General features: G+C 36.2%; 1 protein-coding gene across 4 annotated transcripts in view; it reads right to left on the reverse strand.

The window, feature by feature from the left end:
• Nucleotides 1-23,581, reverse strand: part of C28H8orf34 (chromosome 28 C8orf34 homolog) — a 406,660-nt gene that overhangs the window by 299,353 nt on the left and 83,726 nt on the right. For all 4 annotated transcript variants that reach the window (XM_077876661.1, XM_077876660.1, XM_077876663.1 and 1 more), the window contains exons 2-4: nt 23,106-23,253; nt 16,012-16,143; nt 12,944-13,072 (exon numbers count right to left, since the gene is read on the reverse strand). In XM_077876661.1, coding sequence (XP_077732787.1) covers nt 12,944-13,072; nt 16,012-16,143; nt 23,106-23,253 — 409 coding nt within the window. The remainder of the gene's footprint in view (nt 1-12,943; nt 13,073-16,011; nt 16,144-23,105; nt 23,254-23,581) is intronic.

The following is a 23,581-nucleotide window of genomic DNA, read 5'->3' on the forward strand; positions in this document are numbered from 1 at the left end:
ATGCCAAAATACAGTTCTCACATTCCCAAATTTGAGTTGTGCTCCATCAAGAAAACAAGAGCTATCTGATTCACCAAGATGTGCATCTTCCCATGTATCAGCTTAGCCCTAGGGTTCAAATTCAGTTGTAGCTACAAGAAATGGAATTAGAAGCTTTTCAAAAGTTTTTACAGCTTAGTCAGTGTAATTAATTTCATGAGAGTAGGTCAGAAAATTCATATGGTATGAAATGGAACTAGTTATTTCTCCATAATTTGTTTTCCTATGGAAAAAATCCCAAACTGGCCCAAACTGGCTTGTGACAACCTATTCTGCACATTTCTTCTCAAATCCTCCTTCAGTACTGTCACATTGGTAGCCTGAAATTAGCCATGTTGGGAGTATTTATACAATGGAAATTGGCAAATGCTACAAATTAAGGATTATTTTTAGAGTTAGTGTCCCAGAACACTACTGAGTATAATGCATAGTGTTAAAGCAAATACCTATGGAAGTATCACACATATCAACAAAATGAACATTACTGATACTTCAGACTTAGCCCTGACCATTTGCCAATTAAAATATTTTTTAGATAGATTGGTGACTGCCTTCACAGCAAAGAGGATTCCTGCCACAAAATGAGGGATTCTATCTTCAATTTGGTTACCAAGGAAAAAAGTTGGAAAAATTTTCTGTAAGGAGCTAAATAGTACATACTTTAGGATTTTCAAGTCACATATGGTCTATGTTATATCCATATATTTCTTCTTCTTTTTTTAAACAACCTTTAAAAATTTAAGAAACACGCTTAGCTTCTGGGCCACAAAGACAGACCACAGGCTAGATTTGGCTCCCTGGTCAGAGTTTGCAGAATCTTGTTCTAGAACCCCGTAACAATTTTTATACTTTACTTATTGGCTCTTTCAGTCTCTGATGGACACTTCCAAACCTAAGGATTTTCATCAGGCCCCTACCCATCTCTTCGATGTAAAGGATGTGCTCACTATTAAAGAACTTCAACTAGTAATATTCTGAAAATTTTGAAACTATCCATTGAAACTCGCTAGATGTTCTGATCTATCCTCCCTGAAACAAGCCATTTATACTGTTTTCTCTAATCTCAGAGGTTGACATGTTCTTTCTCGCAGAAAGAGCAAACTCCACAACTATTTCCTGACTCCATCCGCATCTACCTTCTCTGGTGTTTGCTCCATCTATTACCTTCCTCCTCTATTCTGACTTTGCTAGTTCTTTCTTTTGGTTTCCTCTGATCACCTAAAACCCATTACATATGTACACAAATGCCTATGTATTCTCTGTAATCTCCTCTCCTGTCTCTCTCTCACACTCACATATATGTACATATGTATGCGCACATATGCGCAAAACTAAAAGAAAACCAAACCAAAATAACTCAGAATTCCAACATCCTTTACCTTCCCCCACTAATTGTGTTCTCTTTCATGCCTTTCCTATTCTCATCAAAACTTTTCAAAGTGCTTATACTCCTTATCTCTCTTCCTTACTGTCCATTCACTCTTCCATCTCCTATCTACTAGCATCTGCTTTCATGATCTTCTTGAAACTATTCTGTATACACATCCTGAGATGTAATCAGATGGAATCTTTCCTACTACAAAAAGATAACTATTCTAGGACACCTCGGTGGCTCAGTCGGTTAAGCATCTGCTTTCAGCTCAGGTCATAATCTGGGGTCCTGGAATTGAGCCCTATGGGGCTCTCTACTTAGTGGAGAGTCTGCTTCTGTCTCTCTCTGTGCCTATCACTCTCCCTGCTTGTGCTCTCTTGCTGTCTAATAAATAAAAAATAAAATCTTTTAAAAAAAGATGCCTATTTTATTTCACTTTATCAAGCCAGTACCTGTTTACCAACAAAAAAATATATATATATAATAAGAGGAGAAAGGAAAACAAGTTTCCATTCACAGACAAATAATAACAGCTGGTTGTGAATTCTTTCAAATAATTTTGTGCACATGTATGGGCATGCATATAAATACTGTATGTCTATATAGGCATATATACAAGATAAAATTAAAATTAAATATATACACTTTCATTACCTGCTTTTTACTTAAAGCATTATCTTAACTATATTTTCATATTAGTATTTTCTATATCATTTTTAATGGCTCTACAGTGTACCATTGTGTGAATGTACCATGATTTCTTTATCCATTTCTCTAATAAGAGATACTTAATTTCCAACTTTTCACTATTACAAATCCCACAGCAGTAAACAATGGAAGTAGGGCTTGGAGATAGCTGTACTCACAGTGGAATAGATTTCCATCTGTTTCTTACAAACTTATCTGCCAATTCAGACAACTCAGGAATATTTTCTGAAATATTTTCCCTCTTTGATTTTTATGAAAATTCTTAGTTTTCATCCCACCCTTTTCAGTCTCCTCAGCTGGATCATTTGTCTACCTGTGTCTCAAATGCTGATGGTGTGTGTGTGTGTGTGTGTGTGTGTTGTCTTTCTCTATGTGCTGAAGATTCCCGAATCTATATCCCCAACCCAATTTTTCCAAATAGGTGACTTTGATATGTATGTACTTGACTGCTGGAACCAGAAAAGAGCTATCCATACCACTGGGATGTGCCAGCAGTATCTGAAACTAGAGTGCGAAACAAAACTCCACTTTCACCCCCAAACCCTTTTGAATTCTTATTTGAGGTAGAGAGAGCACCCACTCACCTTAATTATAAACAAAAATAAAACAAATACATATTTTTCTCTTTATGTGCACCCTTCCCTCATATGAACCAAGGACTCTTAGTCATACAACAATCTATATTTTCTTAAGCCCATTCTCTTTTTTCTATCCCATAGCTTTTTCAGTCTCTCTTCATCTCATTTTTGCTTAAGGCAAGGACTATAATCACTGTGCCAGAGTGATTACTCAAAAGCATGGGATGATGACCTAATTACAAGATCTCTATAGCACAGAAGTAGAAGCTACTCCCCCCCTCCCCGCTCCCCTGCCACCTAGACTTTCTTCTTCATAGCCTTCCTTTATCACTTCATCCTTTATGCATCAACAATATAAAATTTTCCTCTTACACACATGCTTCTCTCTCTGCCAGGCACCTCCCTCTCCCCATGATACATCTTCATTCTCCTTTTACCTTAGCTTTACCTTTTCATCCTTCTAGACTCCATTCAATAAAGTTTCCATCAGGTTGACTGTAAATCTCCTTGTTGAAGGCTCTTCTACACTCCCACAGGCCCTCCAAAGGCACCTTATACAAGACTTTGAAATTCTGCTTTTCACACTTATTGCTCCTATTAAAATATGACTTGAGGTTTGGGTGCATGTGTTAACCATCTTATAATGTATGAAGACTAGATAAATCTATGTGGCAATGAATGGACAAAGAACTCTGCATTATCTGCTTCCATTTTCACTCACAGGCTGTCATCCTCTAACTCCTCAGGCTGTTTGTCAGACAAGACTTTCTCGGTATGTTCATGATTGACGAACTAAAAAAGCCATTTGTTATTTTTTTCTTGGCTGAGTCCAGATTGCTATTACCAGTCACGAAGCATAAATATCTGTCTTCTGTCCTCTCAACAGCTGGGCTCTTTTCCTTGGAAAAGTTCCAGCCAGAGTTTCTCCCAGGCTGCAATCTGTAGACCGATATCTGGATGGACTAAAGATACTCATCCTATTGCTGCCTCATTTCAGAGAAAACTGCCAAAAGCTGCAAAAGCCTTAGGCTTGGAAAATGCTGGAAGCCCTGCTACCCTGGAATCAGAACTCTGCTAAGGAAAACATTCTGTTGACCAATGTCATATAATATGGAACTGCTGTACCCTTGCTTTTAGTTTGTTTGTTATTTACCTACTCACTTAACTATTTATTTTTCAGCATAACTCCCTCAATAGATAAGCCACAGTCAAAGCCAAAGAGCTCAGCAAACAAATAAAATCTACAAATACCAAACCCATGTAACCTGATATCAAAGGCCCACACTTAAGAGAAGTAGGAAGTAGATCTGCAGTGAAGAAAGAGTTAGGGAGATGTCTCAGAGGAGAGGGACCAGGAAGAAATGGAATCACAGGTAGCACCCACTGAGCAAATCACAGCTGCGTTATGTGCTACATGCTGGAGAAGTCCAGGGCAGAGTGGCTCTGGAACCATGAATGAGATTAGTGAAAAGCAGATAATAGCAAGTAAGTATGTTCAGAGAAAAATACAGAAGCATAAAAAGAGGACACCAAATCCAGTCCAGAGAAGGACAGCAACAGTAGATCATTTTGGATTTTGGAAGAAGTGGTATTTGAACTGAAGCTAAAGGGAGGAATAGGAGTAACTTGGTGGGAATGGAAGCACTTGAGAGAAGTGAGGGTGAGATCTCAGGGTACAGCATAAGCAAATACGGGAAACAGAAGAACCTCAGTAAGTATGAAAATGCTCCTGTGTTACTGGTGCATAAGTGGCTAGTCATGAGAGATGATACGGAGACAGGATTAAGGGTCAGATCATGTAACACTTTCTATGAGGTTTTAAGGAAACACTGAATATCTGAAAGAAGTGGGTGTCAGATTTCCACTTTAGACTTATCACAATGAACGCAGTGAGAGACTGGAGGAACTCCTTTTTCTTTCAAAAAAAGTGTGACCTAGGGAGTACTAACAGGGGTGAAGAGAATCAAACCCAAGACTGAGGGAAAAATGAACAAAATCTGGTAATTAATTAGTTATGAACAGCAAGGAAGAGAAAGGAGTCTATAAGGGTCCAGTTGGGATGAACTGGTAAACAATGGTGCCATCACCTGAAGAAAAGTATGCAGGAAAAGGGTCACATTTGAAGAAAGATGTATGATCTACTTAGATACTGAGTTTTGCATGACAGTGGGATATCCAAGTGCAGATACGCTCCAAACATTTTGTATAAACTGTAAACAGTCTGTATGGAAAATATATTCATCTGAGTTAGCTTTTCAGGGGTGACAGTTAAAACTATGAGGGACAATGACAATGAAAGCAGAGACCATTTGAAAGAACAAAGGATAACATGTGGGAACAACATTTAAAGTGACCAGGAAGAAGGAAGAGCACCAGAATGAAACCTACAAGAAACAGTGTGAAGGACATCCTAGAGGATCAAATATTAAGAGCAATGTCCCAGAAAGCAGAAGATGAGAGTCTGAAGACAGACAGAATAATCAGTGGTGTTAAAACTACCAGGGCAATTTTGTAAGATGAGTATTGGAAAAGTGTTCATCTAGTTTGACAATGTGGATTCAATTGCTGACCACAATGAGAAAGGTTTCAATAGAATGACAGGTGTAATCGCACAGCTATATTGAAGGGAGAAAGGAAGATGAGCAAGTGGAAATAATGAGTGTTCATTATTTCTTTTGAAAATTTTTTTGAAAGAAGAAGGAATTCTGATACTGCCATGAGGTAACTCAAACTCAAGAGAGGGGTTTTTAGGTATGTTTGTTTTTAACATTAATGAGAGCTGTGGTATTCAATATGGTAGCCATTCATCATGTGGCTATTGAACATTTCAAATGTGTCTAGTTCAAATTGAGATGTGATGTAAATTAAAATTCGTACTTGATTTTGAAGACTCAGTATGAAAAAAAATCCTAGTAATAATTTTTATATGTAATACAAGTTAAACTTGGATATAGAGGACTACGCTAAATATTTTATGAAAATTAATCTCATAGGATTCTTGTTGCCTTTTTGTAATGTGCCTGTTTGAAAATATAAAATCACACAAATGGCTCACATTACATTTCTGTTGGGCTGTGCATAGCTGGAACATGTTACAGGCTATTAGGGATAAACAGTAGTAATACTAATAATATATGTAGTAGACAGAATTCTAAGATGGCCCCCAAGGTACACACCTGTTTAATCCTTTCTCTTTGAGTCTGCACGATCGGATATGAAAGGATATCCCTCTCCTGACTAACCGGTTCACTGAGTAAATCAGAAAGATATCCTGATGGTCCTGTCCTAGGCAGGTGAGACTTTCAAAAGAAGGTCAAGCTTCAGAGAGATGCTTCCCAGTGGACTCAATAAAGTAGTAGGGAACTACCATTACAAGAAGAATGGGTGACGGGCACTGGGTGTTATTCTGTATGTTAGTAAATTGAACACCAATAAAATATAAAAAAAAATAAAAATAAAAATAAAAAATAAAAAATAAAATAAAAAATAAAAAATAAAAGAATCAAGTCAGTAATAAAATGTTTAAATCTTAAAAAAAAAAAAAAAAAAACAAGAAGATCACAAGGCAAGAGGCGGACAATGGCTTCTAGTTTCTAAGAGCAAACCCTAGCCAAAAGCTAATGAGAAAACAGGGTCTTAGTGCTACAAGGACTACATTTGGCCAATAATCGCAATGAACATGGGAAGAGATCCTGGAGCCTCAGATAAGATCATAGCATGAACCAGAACCTAAATTTCAGCTGGCCTAGAACCACAGTAAAGCATTCCACTAACTCGCACCTGTATACCTGAGCCACAGAAACTGTAAGATAGTAAATTCGTATTTTTAAAGCCACAAGTTTGTGGTAGTTTGTTACACAGTAATGGAAATAAAATATCTAACATTTAATTAGCAATTATTATATACTAGGCACCACATGAAGCACTTTAAACACATGATTTCATTTTCTCATAAACTCTAAGAAATAGGTACCATTACTATTGCAATTTTGAGAAAAGGTAACTGAAACACAGAGAGGTTACAACATTTTCTTAAAGTCACAAAATTAATATTAGTATGGGGGCACCTGGGTGACTCAGTAGTTGAGCGTCTGCCTTTGGCTCAGGTCGTGATCCCAGGGTTCTGGGATCAAGTCCTGCATCAGGCTCCCTGCAGGGAGCCTGCTTCTCCCTCTGCCTATGTCTCTGTTTCTTTCTGTGTGTCTCTCATGAATAAATAAATAAAATTTTTGAAGAAAAAACAAACTAATATTAGTGGGACTGGAATTAGAAAGATTTCCATGTACAGAAAAGACAAAGTAATTAATGGAATCATATCTCAGAGAACTAGACAAGGGTCAAGATCATGGGTGGAAAGCTTGGTTTTAAATGTGAGAAACACCTTCAGTGTTGATAATGGAAGGAGAAGGAGAGGAAAGATGTGGATGCACTTATGTATGCAGATGGATAAAAGGGAACATCTTCTACACATTCTACAATTAAGTTTTTCTATAAAGTCAGAAACAAGTTAATTGCTAAAACATGAGGCAGAGAATAAATAGGGGTGTATAGGTTATTGTGTGGGTTTTTGATGGTTGCAGTAAGAATACAGAAAGGAGGGAGTGACCAAGGTAAGTAACAGTGTTGAAAACCAAGAATCTGTAGGGTAGTATCCAACAGGGCTGAGCCATTTTTCCCTGGAGCTCTCAGCCTTACTGGGGAAGAAAAGCTGAAGGTTGGCAGCACTTATTCGAAGATGTGAATTTCACACGGAGACATGACAGAAGGAAGGAAACAATAGGGAATGAGACTATTAGTAAAGCTGGCTCACAGAAGAAGGAAATCAGAAGTGAGATAAAAGGATGAAAAACAATGAAGGGAAGATACACCAGAGATACTCCAATATACTGAAGGTCACAATGCAGGAACAGAGTGAGGATAACAAAGAGCTAGAAAGAATGCAAAAGGTTGGACGCCTGGGTGGCTCAGTTAGTTAAGCATCTGCCTTCAACTCAGGTCATGATCTCAGGGTCCTAGGATGAGCTCCACGAAGGGCTGCCTGCTGAGCAGGGAGTCTACTTCTCTCTCTCCCTCTTTCCCTCACCCCTGCTCATGTGCTCTTCTTTCTCTTTCAAATAAATAAATAAAATCATAAAAAAAAGAAGAAAGAAAGCAGGTTGAACCACAATCTATAAGCCATGAATACACTGTAACTTTGGAATATAAATTATAGATTATTAAATGAAATTGTGAAAACTGAAGTGATTCTTGATGGCAATCTGGGACAAATTACTTCGTTTTAATGAAGAGGAAATGTGAGGAAGGAGGCCAAATGGTATACTCAAAACTGGAAGCAAGTGAGTGGCAGTAAGTGGATCAATGATATTTCCCATGGCAGCGCCTGCATCTATTTTACATAATATACATTATGGTCTCAAAAAAGGACATAACTAAGACAGCATAGAGTATACATAATATTTAAAAACTGTCACTTTATAAAAAATGTGTTCCTAACAATGACTGAATTTACAGTCTAATTATAAACTCAGACACAATGTGTATATCAGTGTGTATATGTAAGTGTGTGACTAAAGTATAGTTAAATGAGATGTTATCCAACAGAGAAGAATTCAGAATAACATAATAAATGTTAATACAAGTGCACTATTTTTTCTTTCATTCTCCAGAAAAGTTTCCTAAAATTATTAATTATTTATATATAAACATGTATTTAGGGATCCCTGGGTGGCGCAGCGGTTTGGCGCCTGCCTTTGGCCCAGGGCGCGATCCTGGAGACCCCGGATCGAATCCCACGTCAGGCTCCCGGTGCATGGAGCCTGCTTCTCCCTCTGCCTATGTCTCTGCCTCTCTCTCTCTCTCTCTATGTGACTATCATAAATAAATAAAATTAAAAAAAATTAAAAAAAAAAATAAATAAACATGTATTTATTCCCACAAGGCATTCTAGGGAAAAATTATTTATTCTGATGGACACTAGTCCATTCCAAAGCAATAATGACTAATAATGCTACCTCATACTTCTGAAACACAAATCCTTAGAGATACTTTGCTAGGTTTTATTTTATTTTATTTTATTTTATTTTGCTAGGTTTTAGAATGTGTCTTTGACCCAGGTAGAGAGTAGGCATATGAAAATGTAGGTAGAAGAGAAATAGCAAGACCTCTCAACAAATCTGTCCCTTTTAGATTGTGGTTTCTTGAAAAAGCTATTAAGTAAATTTAATCTGCCAAATTTAGCATATTCAAAGCCAAGAATAATCAGTGTGAATTCATTTGGGGATATGTATTTTATTCTCTTTATATCAATATTCAAAGATGAATGCTTATATCTATATTCACATTCACATCCATATCTACATATACATATAGCCACATATATCCACATTCGTGTTCCCATACATATCTAAGTATTAGAGAAATATGATCAGTGACAAGCAAAGGTGAGTAGGCCCTGTTATTTTGGGGGTGGTTATAAGTCAATTTTTCCTTCTTTCCATTAAAGAAGAATTACAATGAATTGTACAATGAATTTAAGAATTACAATGAATGAGAAAAACAGAAACTATTTTTTAGAAAACCCCAGTAATAATTGTTGTAGGCAAGATTTACCAATGGATGCTGAAATTACTGGGTAAAAGTATGTAAAAGAAACATGATATTTTCAATCTATCTCTCCTAAGATATTTATTAGCTACAAAAAAGCAAAGTATTAACTTTACGGTGGTGAAACCTGACAGACACCACCTTAACCAACTGACTGAGGTTAACATCACCAGAAATAAGATGATGGGCCTGAATATAATGCACTGAGAAAGATGCTGCCCTCAGGCCCTTCTATCAAAGCCACCAGAAGAGATACATTATGTGGGGATGTGAAGGTCTTGTATCTTCATAACTTCCCTATTCAAAAAACAGTTTCTCTTACTACTTTAAAGTCAGTGGAAACAAACACTTGGAAAGGGCAGGAATCCAGGCTCCTGCAAGGAGAAACTCCTGTTTAAAGAATATTCAGAGGGGTGCCTCAGTGGTTCAATGGTTGAGCATCCGCCATTGGTTCAGGTCGTGATCCTGGGGTTCTGGGATGGAGTCCCTCTGTCTATGTCTCTGCCTGTCTCTCTGTGTCTGTCATGAATAAATAAATCAAAATCAAATCAAATCAAATCAAATCAAATGTTCAGAAGTGCTGCAAAGGTAGAGATCCAGGTACCAAAAATCCACCATGCCTATCACAACATGACTTTGCCACATTATAAGCCACTGCAAATTTTTCTAGCACATGTACCTTTTAAGAGAATCATAGCATAGCATGTGTTACAGCTCGACTAACTTAATATAATAAAGCATTACACTGAAAGGTTTGCAAAAAGCCAGGGAAAAGTATAGTACAGTTATTACTGAAACAAAAATCCTGTTTGTGAACTAGAAAGAATATCTAGTCTTTCTTGTTATTATTTGACTCCTGTTGAGAGAGAGAGAATTTAAGTCTGGATAAGCTGACAGCTATAGAGCTGAGATAATTCTATCATTTTGGAGGCTATAAATGATTTTTAGCTGTCAATCTCAGGTAAATAACAAATACTTCTAAAATATGTCACATCTTTTGGACAGCACAACTAAGATAAAGCAAAGTCCAACCTTGCCAGAGAAAATTCTATCAGAAAGTATAAAAATTAAGAGATCACTAAAAACTTTCAAACTTTCCTGTCAATAGCTATGGCACTGGAGAGAAAGGTCCACAATAATAAGACACTGAAGATTCCCTTGACCATACCTTGAAGAAAAAGTCCATTGCCTATGTCTTCCTAGTAAATAAAATGAAGCATAATAGAGATTAGAGATGAGAGGTTAGATTAGAGAGAGTTACCAACTTGAAGCTATTATAAAATTATTATATCAAGAATTAATGACATCCTGCTTCAGGGCGATAGAAGAACTGAGTTTGTGATTACACAGGTAAACAATGGGCAGCTAGACTGCTACATGAACATCTGTAAATGGTAAAGCTGCATTTTTACTAATTTACACTGGCCATCTCAGGCAAATTGATAACTTGGCAGTTAGTCACATGTTGGGCCTACGATGAAAAGTATTAAACCTCAGATAGCAAAAATCACAGAAACTCAAGTCATTCCATGAAGGCAGCATTTTATAGCAAAAAAGACTAAAAAAACCTTTAAAGGTAGAAAAGAGCAATCCCTCCCTATATAAAGACCTACTCCCTTACCCGCACATAAACCCCAGCACTATTGCCACAAAGAGTCCACTTAAAGCCATCATGGGAAGCCAAAAGCAACTCTCCATCATATATATATAGAACTGAACGTTACACCTTATTTCTGGCCAAGTTACTGGCTCACCTGACAGCTTTCTTGGCCCTGACTTTGTCCCAAGAATAATGTCCCATATTTGCACTTCTTCTACTCTCCCAACCAAGGACTGCTCTCTGGCCATTTTTGTTTCTCCAGACTTCCTTCAAGAATTAAATGAGCCTTCCACTAACTTCTGATCATGGTAATCAGTTGCTAGGTCCCACCTAGAAAGCCATACCTAGGTTTTCTTGGGACAGACCATAGCTTGAACCTTGATATTTCTGCTATACATGTTGGCAAATATATAAGCAAAAGGCAATCAAACTCCCTTATTTTTTTTTTAAAGATTTTATTTATTTATTTGAGAGAGAGAGAGAAAGCATGAGCAGGGGGAGGGGCAGAGGGAGAAGCAGGCTCCTTGCTAAGCATGGAGCCCAATGTGGGGTTCAATCCTAGGACCCTGAGATCATGACCTGAGCCAAACACAGACACTTAACCAACTGAGCCACCCAGGCACCCTTTAAACTCCCTTATTACAAAGTGTTAAGGACACGTGAATTTTTTTTTAACCAATTAACAATGATATAACAAGTTTCTGTAAGTCAGTTATCACACTTTAAAGAACAAAAGTTGACATCCTCTATTTGACGATCTATGTAATAACTGGGCATATTCTTCAATCATTCCTCTTTTAATTCATGTTTTTAGATAAATTGAGAGGCTATAAAGAGCCACAAGCTCTGACCAAAGGGGTAAGATTTATACATATTAATATAAGCCGTTGACATTTAATAGAATAAGACTTATTTTGTGAACATAATATAGTAATAAGCTAAACTCGCTTTATCATTATTTCTTCCAAAAGTAAATCTAGCCAAAATTAGGGTCTTCTTGAATCCCAACCAGAGAATTTCTACTAATGGAAAAATTGTAAGATCCTTTGCAATGGGAAAATGTCTCTTCAATAAATGGTATTGGGAAAACTGGACAACTACATGCAAAAGAATGAAACTGGACTACTTTCATACACTGTACACAAAAATAAACTCAAAATGGATTAAGACCTAAATATGAAACCTGAAACAATAAAAATCCTAGAAGAGAGCACAGGCAGTAACTTCTGTGACATCGGATATAGCAACTTTTTTCTAGATAGGTCCCCTGCTGCAAGGGAAATAAAAGCAAAAATAAATATTGGGACTACATTAAAATGAAAAGCTTCTACACAGTGAAGGAAATAATCAACAAAACTAAAAGGCAACCTATAGAATGGGAGAAGATATCTGCAAATGACTTATCTGATAGAGAGACAAAGAAAAACTATAAGAGACTCTTAGCCTAGGAAACAAACCAAGGGATGCTAGAGGGGAGATGGGTGGGGGGATGGGGTTACTAGGTAATAGGCATTAAGGAGGGCACAGCATGTAATGAGCACTGCGTGTTAAATGCAACTGATGAATCACTGAACTCTATCCCTGAAACTAAAAATACATGATATGTTAACTAAACTGAATTTAAATAAAGAATTTTTAAAAGTTTAGAAACATGAAAAAATCATGGAGGCAATAGGCATGTTTACTATTTAGGATGACACAAAGCAATGAGGTTCAAAAAAGAAGAATGAGCAAGATACCATTATATATGTGTAGCTGACCTGGGTAAAAGAGACCTTGCCGAAAGACTGGAATCCAATAGTAAGGGCAAGAGACAGGGTGGGGTGGGGGCAGTGTCCACAGCTCCTCTACTCTATATATCAGTCTTCCTAGGAACCTTGTGTAAAATGCAAGGTCAATCCTCATTTCCAATCTCACACACACTCACCATCTCTCCCGTAATTATAGTGAGGATGCTGGAAATGGGTTACTGGCAATAGTTATAAATGTTTCTACTTTAATATTGGTTAGGAATTTCAATTACAATCAAGTAAATGAACTTACTTCGAGAAAGATTCTCAAGGGCTTTTCCCAGCTTCTTGCTCTCTTGAAGGATGTGGTTCAATTCATCAAAATCACGGCTTTCTGGTTTAATTCGCCAGTTCCACTTAGGATGATCTACTGACCTTGGCACTATGTTTTAAAAAAAATGATTACTTCATAAGCATGCTACATAATGATAAAAAATTTACTACTCATCATTATGTGAGAGACTGTATCAAGATCAATGTACAGAATAAAAATGTTTGTCTTGGAAATAGTATTCTTATGAGTAAACAGAAGGAAGTTACAAACTGGGTTTTAAGAAATGTTTTAACTGAACTAGTAAAGGGAAGTGTGTTTATAGAAAAAAAGAAAACTCAGATACTGATTTAAAACTAATAATTTCTATAACTTAGAAAAAACCACAAAAGTAAACTATATTTTATATCACGTATTAACAGCTTAAAAATAATTACTAACTCCTTCAGCAGCAATTAGTAAATATTTTTAAGACATTTTGCTGTCTTCTGATAAACCAGAAGACTGAACACATCTATGATCACTTCCCTTAAATGCTTCCTAAAACTGTATTAAAGAAAATTTTTTTTGGTCAAATAATTAGTTGAACAAGAAGAGAAGATGTTATAAGGCAATAAACAGCAAATCTTTTTTGGAAGATGCAGTATAAATTGAGGAGTGGTGGCTGCATTTAGTAAAGTAGAGAATGCTGAAGTCTGGTCCCAGAGGAGAGAGATGCTCAAAAAGGTGGACATTTCATAACATTTCAACATTCAAGCATCAATCAAGGAGGTCAAATGTCAAAGTAATAAGGATATAAAATTTTGTTTTTCAGATTGGAAGGATCCATTAAATGTCCAGAACAATTCAAGGCATATTATCATAGAATTTTACAACAGTGGTAATAAAGAAAAGATCTTACAAGCTTCCAGAGACAAACACAGCAATCAAGTTCTCATCAGACTTCTCAATAGCTACACTTGCCCCTAAAGACACAAGAGAAATTCCTTCAAAGCTCCAACTGAAAATTACTTCTAACTTAGAATTTTATACCCAATTGAGGAACCAATCAAGTTTCTTGTAAGGATTCAAACATTTATCTTGTAATTATTCTTTTTCAGAAAGCTTATAGTCCAGAGACTCCACCAAAAGGAATAAATAAACCCAAAAGTGGAAAGATTTGGGATTCGGGAACAGGTGGTCCTCCACAAGAAGGAGGAAAAGAGAATCCCCAGAATGGTAGTGAAGGATGGTCTCAAAAGACTGTTGAGAAAAAGGCTAGAAACCAAGAAGCCAAGATTAGAGCAAGAAGACAAAGGGCTGCAGAAGAGAGGTCTCTAATTTTTTGTAGTGAAATAAAATATAAATAAAATAAGATCAAAGTTAGAATTATTTGATGTATTTGAGCATACTGAGTATTGAATGCTTGAAGGCAACATTTGGTGAAACATTAGTGAGGGGTACACAGAAAACAAAGCAAAGAGAAAAATAAGACAACCATTAGTTCTAGAAACAAATTAATATTTGGATACCAATAGATCTATTGTGAAAAATGCTAATGAATATAGTCATAATATCGATGTAGAGTATATATTCAACATTTCAAATACTTGCATGATTGCACTGTGGGGATGAGATGGACCTGAGGTATGAAGCCACAAAGTCTTAGAAGGAGGTCAAGAGATGATGCTTCAAATTTAAAAAGTAAAAGGGAACTGTGTAAGTTACTTGTATGTTTGGATATGTAAACTTGTGTACCAAAAAGAACATCTAAAAGAGTTAAAAGTGACTCCAAAGCCTATATTACTACTTTACTTTCCAAAGCATATTTTTTGTTGTTTTTATTAAAATAATTTTTTAAAGATATTATATGATAATGCTATATAGCAAAGGCAATCTCAGACTAGTGAAATATTTTTTCAGCCATCTTCAAAAAAAGTAATCGGAAATATTTACTATAATAAAAATATACTGATCCTCTGACCCAGCAATCTTATGTCTGGTAAATTATCACAAAGAAATGAGAACACCTATACTTATGTAGGTATGTACAAGGTTGTTTATTTTATTAGAAATGGCAAGATATTTCAGTTATAGTTTGTGGCGGCAAAACTCTATAAATAATCTAACTGTCCTTCCACAGGGGAATAAATAAATTATGGCACATTCACAGCATGCTACAGTATGCACAAAGTATAAGATTAGCATGAATATACATCCACAGTACATTCTAAAATAAATAAAAACAAATTGCTCAAGAATGTATATAGTTGAAACCAGTTTTATAAAATAGCAAAACAACTCACACATATTTTATATGCTAGTTTTAGAAAGAAAAGGATGTAAAAGGATGCCAACTCTTTCAAAGGATGTGAAAATATATAAACTATTTCTGAGGAAGTAGAATTTGAGGGCCTGAAAGAAGGGAGAAATATTAAGAATTTAAATTTTATTAACTTTTTTTGAATATAAATCTCCTTTACTTCTCCTCTAAAAGATTTAATTTGGAGATCCCTGGGTGGCTCGGTTTAGCACCTGCCTTCGGCCCAGGGCATGGTCTTGGAGTCCTGGGATCGAGTCCCGCATCAGGCTCCCTGCTTGGAGCCTGCTTCTCCCTCTGCCTGTGTCTCTGCCTTTCTCTTTCTCTCTCTGTGTGTCACTCATGAATAAATAAATAAAATCTTTTAATTAATTAATTAATTAATTAATTAATAAAAACTACAAGATTTCATTTGCTTTTACGTACTTTATTAAATGTAGGGCTAGTTTTGCTTTGAATGTGATACAATGCTGCAACTGAACATGACAGGCAAGGAACCTGCTCTAGGCAGTTTACATTCTTACAAGAATATTATACTCAAAGTCTAAATCAATTAAACATTCTTGAGAATACGAGTGAGTAGATCTATTTAAAGCTCAATGTTACTGCTGAAATGAACATGACATTCATTAGGATTAATAGCCAGAAAGATCAGATAAAAAGTTTGACTTTAATTCTTACCTTTTCCTCATTTTGTTAGTAACACATACTTACATACATTAAGTAACATTTGAATGACAAAATTCCTTACATGATTTGGATTCTGGTGATGGTGGAGAAATGTTAGACACAGCAAGGTCACTTTTTGATTTTTTAGGCTTCTTTGCATTTAATTGCCAAGGTTTATCATAGCTTCTGAAATCCCTTCTTGTTCCTTTATGTTCTGTTAAGACAAACAAAAAATACATATACAGATATATTCAACAATAAGTGATTTCAAGATTGACCAAAATCTAAATCTGTGAAGTCATTAGATATGCCTGGAAAAAGCTATAGGTCACCTCACATCAAAAATAATGCAAATATTCAAAAGTATTCCTTGCTTAATTTCCCTTGTAAATTTTAGTTTTGAATTTGACATGATTGAATTTGTATATTAATAGGATTAAGATCGTGTTAAATTGTGAAAGGCTTCCAGAAAGACTCTTTAAGGCATGGGATTACCATTACTTAAAATAACATTCTTTAAATGGGTAGTATTAGTAAAGCCCTGTATTCTAATGAAAACACTGGGGCGGGATCCCTGGGTGGCGCGGCGGTTTAGCGCCTGCCTTTGGCCCAGGGCGCGATCCTGGAGACCCAGGATCGAATCCCACGTCGGGCTCCCGGTGCATGGAGCCTGCTTCTCCCTCTGCCTGTGTCTCTGCCTCTCTCTCTCACTGTGTGCCTATCATAAATAAATAATAAAAAAAAAATTAAAAAAAAAAAAAGAAAAGAAAACACTGGGGCACCTGAATGGCTCATCTGGCTCTCGGTTTCAGCTAGGTCCCTACCCTATGGGTGGTGGGATTGAGCCAGTGCTGGGCTCTGCGCTCAGTGGAGAATCTGCTTGAAGATTTTCTTTCTCTGCCCCTCCCCCCTCTCTAAGGTAAATAGATAAATCTTTTAAAAAATAATAAATCAATAAATAAAAATAATTAAACACATAAACTTTACTCATCTTATTTTATCTTATCTATTATTCACTGACATGTTAAACCACTGACAGTCACCTACATTTCTGCCCTAGCATCACTCATTTTTTTCCACTTCTCTACTCAAGAAAGGGTAATTCAACCAACTTTGTTGAAAGTTATAGCTCACCTTCAAAGGTGGTCAAAGTCATACCAATTCCCAAATTAAATGAGCTTTCCAAGAGGTCACCCCTCCTGATCTTTGACAAGCATTTCATATTTTTAGACAGGCCTATCTGTGGGATATTTTCCTCTCTGACCCTCAGGCCCTACATTCTCCTCATCTCCATATCCCCTATTTGACTCTTCCTCCTCTTGTCTCATTCACTGCTTCCTCATCTTTCTCTTTCCTCCATGTGACATTCCTGAGAGTTTACAGCTTCCTTCTGCCTTCTTGTTTAGTTATAAGTGTGGTCAGCCTGGGTGGCTCAGTGGGTTAGTGCCGCCTTCAGCCCAGGGCCTGATCCCGGAGACCTGGGATCGAGTCCTGCATCAGGCTTCCTGCATGGAGCCTGTTTTTCCCTCTGCCTGTGTCTCTGCCCCCCTCTCTCTCTCTCTCCTTCTCTCTCTCTCTGTGTGTCTCTCATGAATAAATAAATAAAATCTTTAAAAAATAAATAAAATAAAGTTATAAGTTGTCAAATTATCCTATCTTTATGAATGCCTCATCAATCTTTCTCTAGCCACCCACTTGTAAATACCAAATAGACATCATTAAACATTATATGGATTCCTCATATTTATATTTGAAGGTTGTACTAAACCAGCTGTTACCTAATTTTACTACCTAATTTTACTACCTAATTTTACTACATGCCATTCAATACCAAAATTGGCATAAATACTCTAAAACTCTAGAACAGAAATGTCAGTCTGGTCTGCCAGAATGCAGGACATGTTTCTACAGATGGGAATAAGATATAAGATTAAGATGTAAAATAGGCAAACCAGAAAAGGACTGGAAGATTTCTAGGCATTCATGATACTTGCCCCTACATCAGAGTTCTCTATTCCTGTTGTTCTATGAGAATCTGTCTTTCTATATCCATCCCAGGACCATAATATCTTCCAGTGCTACATGGCTAAAGGAAAGGAATCCTGGTCATAAAACAGAGCATTTCACGATACAAAGAAAAAGGCTAAAAAGAACAAGGGAGAAATAGTATGTGGCTTTTTTACTTTTCCACTACAGGCAAGAAGGAAAATCCACATTAATTTAAATAATCTAGCAACGATACTGTTCTTATTTCGTTGGTTGAAAACAGGATGAGACAAAGTTACTCATGAGTATAGCAGAGACCCATAGGATTAAACTGATAATGGAATTTTAGTAGTAACCATAATTTCATCTGTCTCTCTAAAATTTTTGAAAGGGATCCAAATTGTTCCAAGCTATATGTTGAGGGGACAAAGAATCCATCTATCCTATTAATTGGCAAACCGAAAACTAGATGGAATCCCCTTCATCATTTAAATTTGAATAAATGGAGAAAAATATCATTCTACAAAAATTTCAGTATGAAAAGCAAGAATGTATTATTCAAGATACAAAGAAAAATCATAGTTTTAGAAAAGATTTACTCTGGAAAACCTTTAAATTTTAGGATGTGGCTAATTGCCTTCTTAATAAGAATAAACAAAATGGATTCTATGAAACAAGAAAAGTGAGAGGAGGCAGATTAATCAACCAATCTACAATAAAATAGAACAGCACCCAGAAATGAATAAAGAAGATAAGGAAATACTGACAATAAACCAAAATGCAATACCAGCATTTAAATTTGTTTTCAAAACCACAGAGAGAAAAGTGATACTGCAGAAAACTGAATCAGTGACACAGCATGCTTGACAAATTAGGCAGTAAAGAAAGGCAAATATAATGTGAAATTAAACGGGAGGAAGGAAGAATAGCAAAGCAAACTCAATTTACAAGTGGTTGATTTTCCTGAAGAAGAAACAGAAAACAAATATAATAGAAGAGATAACTAAGTACACAAGAGGAAAATAGTTTTAGGCTGAAGATCTGGATTTGCCGTTTGAGAAGATTCACTGAATATAAGAAAAAAATTTAAAGGAAAAAGATAATCGTCAAGATATTTTCCCAGTAGAACTTATCAAGAAAAAAAAAAAACCCACAAGTATTTAAGAAAAATAATTAGAATGTCTATAAAGAAATAAAAATAAGGCAGGTTTCAGATTTCTCTTAAATTATATTAAATGACAGACTTTTAGATGATGTTGTATCCTGAGTTCCTAGATATATTTAAAGGCAATAAGAGGACAACTTAAGATATTTTCAGAAGATATTATACCAATATACTTTGAATATTGAGATAATTTCTAGCTGGTCAGAGCATGCACAGAAGAAATAATTCAAAATTGCAGTCAAGGTATAAACTGGTATTATTTACTGTCACCCATATTATAACTTCTTTACTTATATTCATATCCAAGAATTATCCTATGCTTTCCTTCTCTCTCCTGTCATACTCACTCTCAATTTTTTCTTCCTCACCTTCTAGGGCATACAATCCATTGTACACAAACACTTCTCTATCCTCAATACCCATTCTTTCATGTTTTAAGAGACACCTCACTCTTTCCTCTGCAGCTTCCTGGAATGGGGGGTGCATTGCCTCATGTGGTATCAGCCACAGGCTGGATCTTCTTAGCCCAATACTGTTAAGCTGGAAGTCCCTCCTCTCTTGTGGTAAATCCTGCCTGTCTACACTACTCACTTCTCTTCAAGGTTGCCATCATTCTCCTCCTGATTACTCCACAGCCCAACTCAAGATGTTGGCACCATCTCCCTTGACTTTTCAACAACTCGAATGCAACTCTGGTTTCATTTTCTTAATACTCAGAAAAATCATGCATTAAATCTCATACTTCTTTGTCCTCCCTAACTCTGAAGAGCTTCACCTCCCTGATAATTAAGGTATCCCAAAACTAAGGTTCCCATCAGGACCTTCTCATCATCTATCTGGACTCACTCCACCTCAGAAATCTTGATCTCAAAAAAAAAAAAAAAGAAAAAGAAAAAAAAAAGAAAGAAAGAAAGAAAAAAAGAAAAAAAGAAATCTTGATCTCAAATATTACAATCTCCCATCCTTCTACTTCTCTCATATTTTTACTACATCTACCCCTGCACTAGCCTTCTAAAGGTCTTTATCTTCAGTTCTCTGATTGCGTTTCTGTCTAATTCTTTTTCTCTTTTTAAAGGATTTTATTTATTTATTCATTAGAGACTCAGAGAGAGAAGCAAAGACTTAGAGGGAGGAGAACTCCCTGCAAGGAGCCCAATGTGGGACTTGATCTCAGGACCCCAGGATCACGACCTCAGCCAAAGGCAGATCGCTCAACCACTGAGCCACCCAAGTGTCTCCGTCTAATTCTTTTTCTATCCTTGCTCAAGATCTTCTCATACTAGACCATGTGCTTTGATCACTTGCATAAATTGCTCCAAATGTTGTCAACTGCTTTGTAAAACCATTCTTCTGCCCTCCACCTTTGCCCTGTCACAACTACAATTCTCACTCAGTCCCTCAACTGTTTGCTCTGCTCCCTTCCCACTGCTTCTGGGCACCACTGCAGAAAATTACAACTGCACTGATGATTTCATTCATGTCTTCAACTTCAGAGAAGCCCCAGTACTGCCTCACAGTCTTTTTTTTTCCTTTTGCCAACTATTTCCTCCTTTTCTTTGGTGACTTTTCACAACTGGCATCACTCCAATCTCTCCTATTCAATTCCCAACCCTCTTGTCCTCAGCAACAACCTTACTTCTTACTTACTTATTAATAAAAAGACAAAATTTTAGGTATCAGATATAACCTCACACTTGCATTCCCCCAGTCCATCTTCCACTTTACCGGGAAATTTGACCACAACTTCTTCTATTCTTTCACTCTCATAACTTTAACAATTATACCCATAATGCTGAATGCCACTCTGTGATTCCTGCCTTGACCCATCACCAGAGTTTTAGACTCATATCTAACTGCCTCCTGGAATTATCTATGAAGATGCCTCACAAGAAACTCAAAGTCATCAATAGGAAGTGGACTCATTATTGCCCTTCACAAATTTACTCCTGTGTTGCCATCTTGCTTTATTAAAATAAGCATTTATGCCATTGCCTAAGTCAGTAAATTGGGAGTTATAATAATCTCCTCACCTCCTTCCCTCTCCAAGCAGTAAGTCATCAGTACTTGTGTTAGTCAGAATTCTAAGATGATCCCCATAATCTCTGCCCCTGACATTATGCCTTATATAATTCTTTCCCCTTGAGTGTAGTAGATAGAATCTTTGACTTGCTTCAAACCAAAAGAATATGGTAAAAGTGATGGGATATCAATGCTATGATTATGTTATGTTAAATACGTTAAGTAGACTTGACTGAGAGAAATTCCCTTGGTGATTTTAAAAAAGTAAGCTGCTGTAATATGAAAGAGCCACATGGCAAGGAACTGTGGATTGCATTTAGGAGTTGACAGTAACCCCGGGCTAAAATCCAGCATGAAAACAGGAACCTGAGTCACAGAGCTACAATAAAATTAATGCTGCCAACAACCTGAATGAGTTTGGAAACAGGTTCTTTTTTTTTATTCCAGACTCCAGATGAGAATGCAACCCAGCCAATATCTTGATTTCCAGCCTTGTGAAATTACATGAAGGATGTAGTTCTGGTAGGTACAGACTTCTGACCCATGGAAGTATAGGATACTAAATGTGTGATGATTAAAACTGCAGAGTTTAACACACTACTATCTCCCCAGATACTATAATTTATAAATATGGACTCATAAGAGCTTCATTGGGCTCATAGATTTCATATGGTCTGCCTTTACATGATGGGTGCCATCTCTGCACCTACAAAGCAGTGTTCATGCCTATATACCCATGTTACTTAGAATCTAAACCCAAGAATGTGAAGCTAGGAAAATGCAAGAGTTTTCTCTTTCATATGCCAAAAGTTTGTATCCTAGTTTCCTGTATAATACAGAAATCTTCTCAATGGATAACTGACACCAGAGAGCTCTACATTCTTCAGAGGATACCCTTCTCCCTACTCATTTTAGTATGGCTTTGAAACATGGTCTCAAGAAGGTACCAACATGAAACTATAGCCAAAAGAGAGAGACCAAGATCTTTTCAGGGGATCTCATAAGCCATGAAGAAGATGGGAGAAGTGAAAATGTCATTCCAGGAACATATTTGGAGTCCTGTCAGTCAGATTCCCATAAGAATTAGGCTTGGAGTTGGCTAATAACATAACAGGCATAGGAGATTTGGTTTTATAAGTAAATGCTAAACCAAAACACCTAAAAAAAGTCTACTCAATTATCTTAACCAGTGCTTACTAGGGAGATGAGGCTATTGCAGACTTAGTAAGATTGGTTTCTCCAATGTCCAGGGTAAATTAATCTTCTTAAAGTCAAACTTACTACATAAGATAAAAATAGGCACCACAGGAAATAGAGAATAATCATCAGTTTGGGCAAAGTGAAAGGTAACCATTAAAATCTTTGTTTATCTTTCTACAGGTAAGCTAGAAGTATTTAATTCAAATTCTTCATGAAAAGAAAAGAAATAAGCTTAGAATAATTAGTTTGAATTCATACTGAAGTCTTTTTGTGCAACTCTGAATCCTCTATTAAAATTGAATACACACAGATTATGTTTTGAAGCATAATATATAACACAATTTATAACAATATATTCAAATTCAAGAATATTTTATGACAAGTTAATTTTTTCCTCTTTTTTGAAGTATGATTAACAAAGAATGTTATGTTAGTTTCAGGTGTACAACATAATGATTCAATTCTATATATTACTCAGCGGTCTTCAAGCTAAGCATACTCTTGATCCCTTTTTTTCTATTTCACCCCAACCACCCCTCCACAACCTTCCTTCTGGCAACCACCAGTGTGTTCTCTGTATTTAAGAGTCTTTTTTTTTTTTTGTCTCTTTTCTCTTTATTTGTTCATTAGTTTTTTTCTCTTAAATTCCACACGAGTGAAATTTTAGCATATGAGTGAAGCACATTTTCAAATGAATATGTGAAACCCTTGGTAACCATCTACATTTATCTTATAATCAGAAAGATTTTGTACATTTTTACATTAAATGTATCAAAATCAATGGTTAAATAAATTTTTTCACTTACCTGATGTTTCACTTTCTGCCCAGAGAGCTGCAGATCCAGATAAAGTTCTCTGAAGTTGTCCACGGTTTCCTTGTTTAGACTGAAGATGGTCAATGAGAAATGGAATTGGCTGGTCAGGTGTTTCAGTTATTAATTTGGTCATTAATTCCTGAAGGTAGAATAGAACATACATTTATATCTAATAATAATAGCGAACACTTACAAAGCATTTACTATTGCCGGGTACTCTCTAACTGTTTTACATATAGCAAATGATTCAATCCTAATAATAATCTTGAAAAGCAGGTACAAATTATTGTCTTCCTTATGAGGAAAATGAAGTGCAGCTATGTTACGTTATATAGCTATGTTTTAGAGCTAACACAGGCAAAGCCAAGATATATATATTTATTTTTGTTATTCTACTTGAACTTTAAATTCTTTTAAAAACTATAGCACAAGAATTTTAAACTTCAGATTACTATTTTGAGAAATGC

This window comes from Canis aureus, chromosome 28 (genome assembly GCF_053574225.1).
Source record: "Canis aureus isolate CA01 chromosome 28, VMU_Caureus_v.1.0, whole genome shotgun sequence".
NCBI classification, from domain to species: Eukaryota; Metazoa; Chordata; class Mammalia; order Carnivora; family Canidae; genus Canis; species Canis aureus.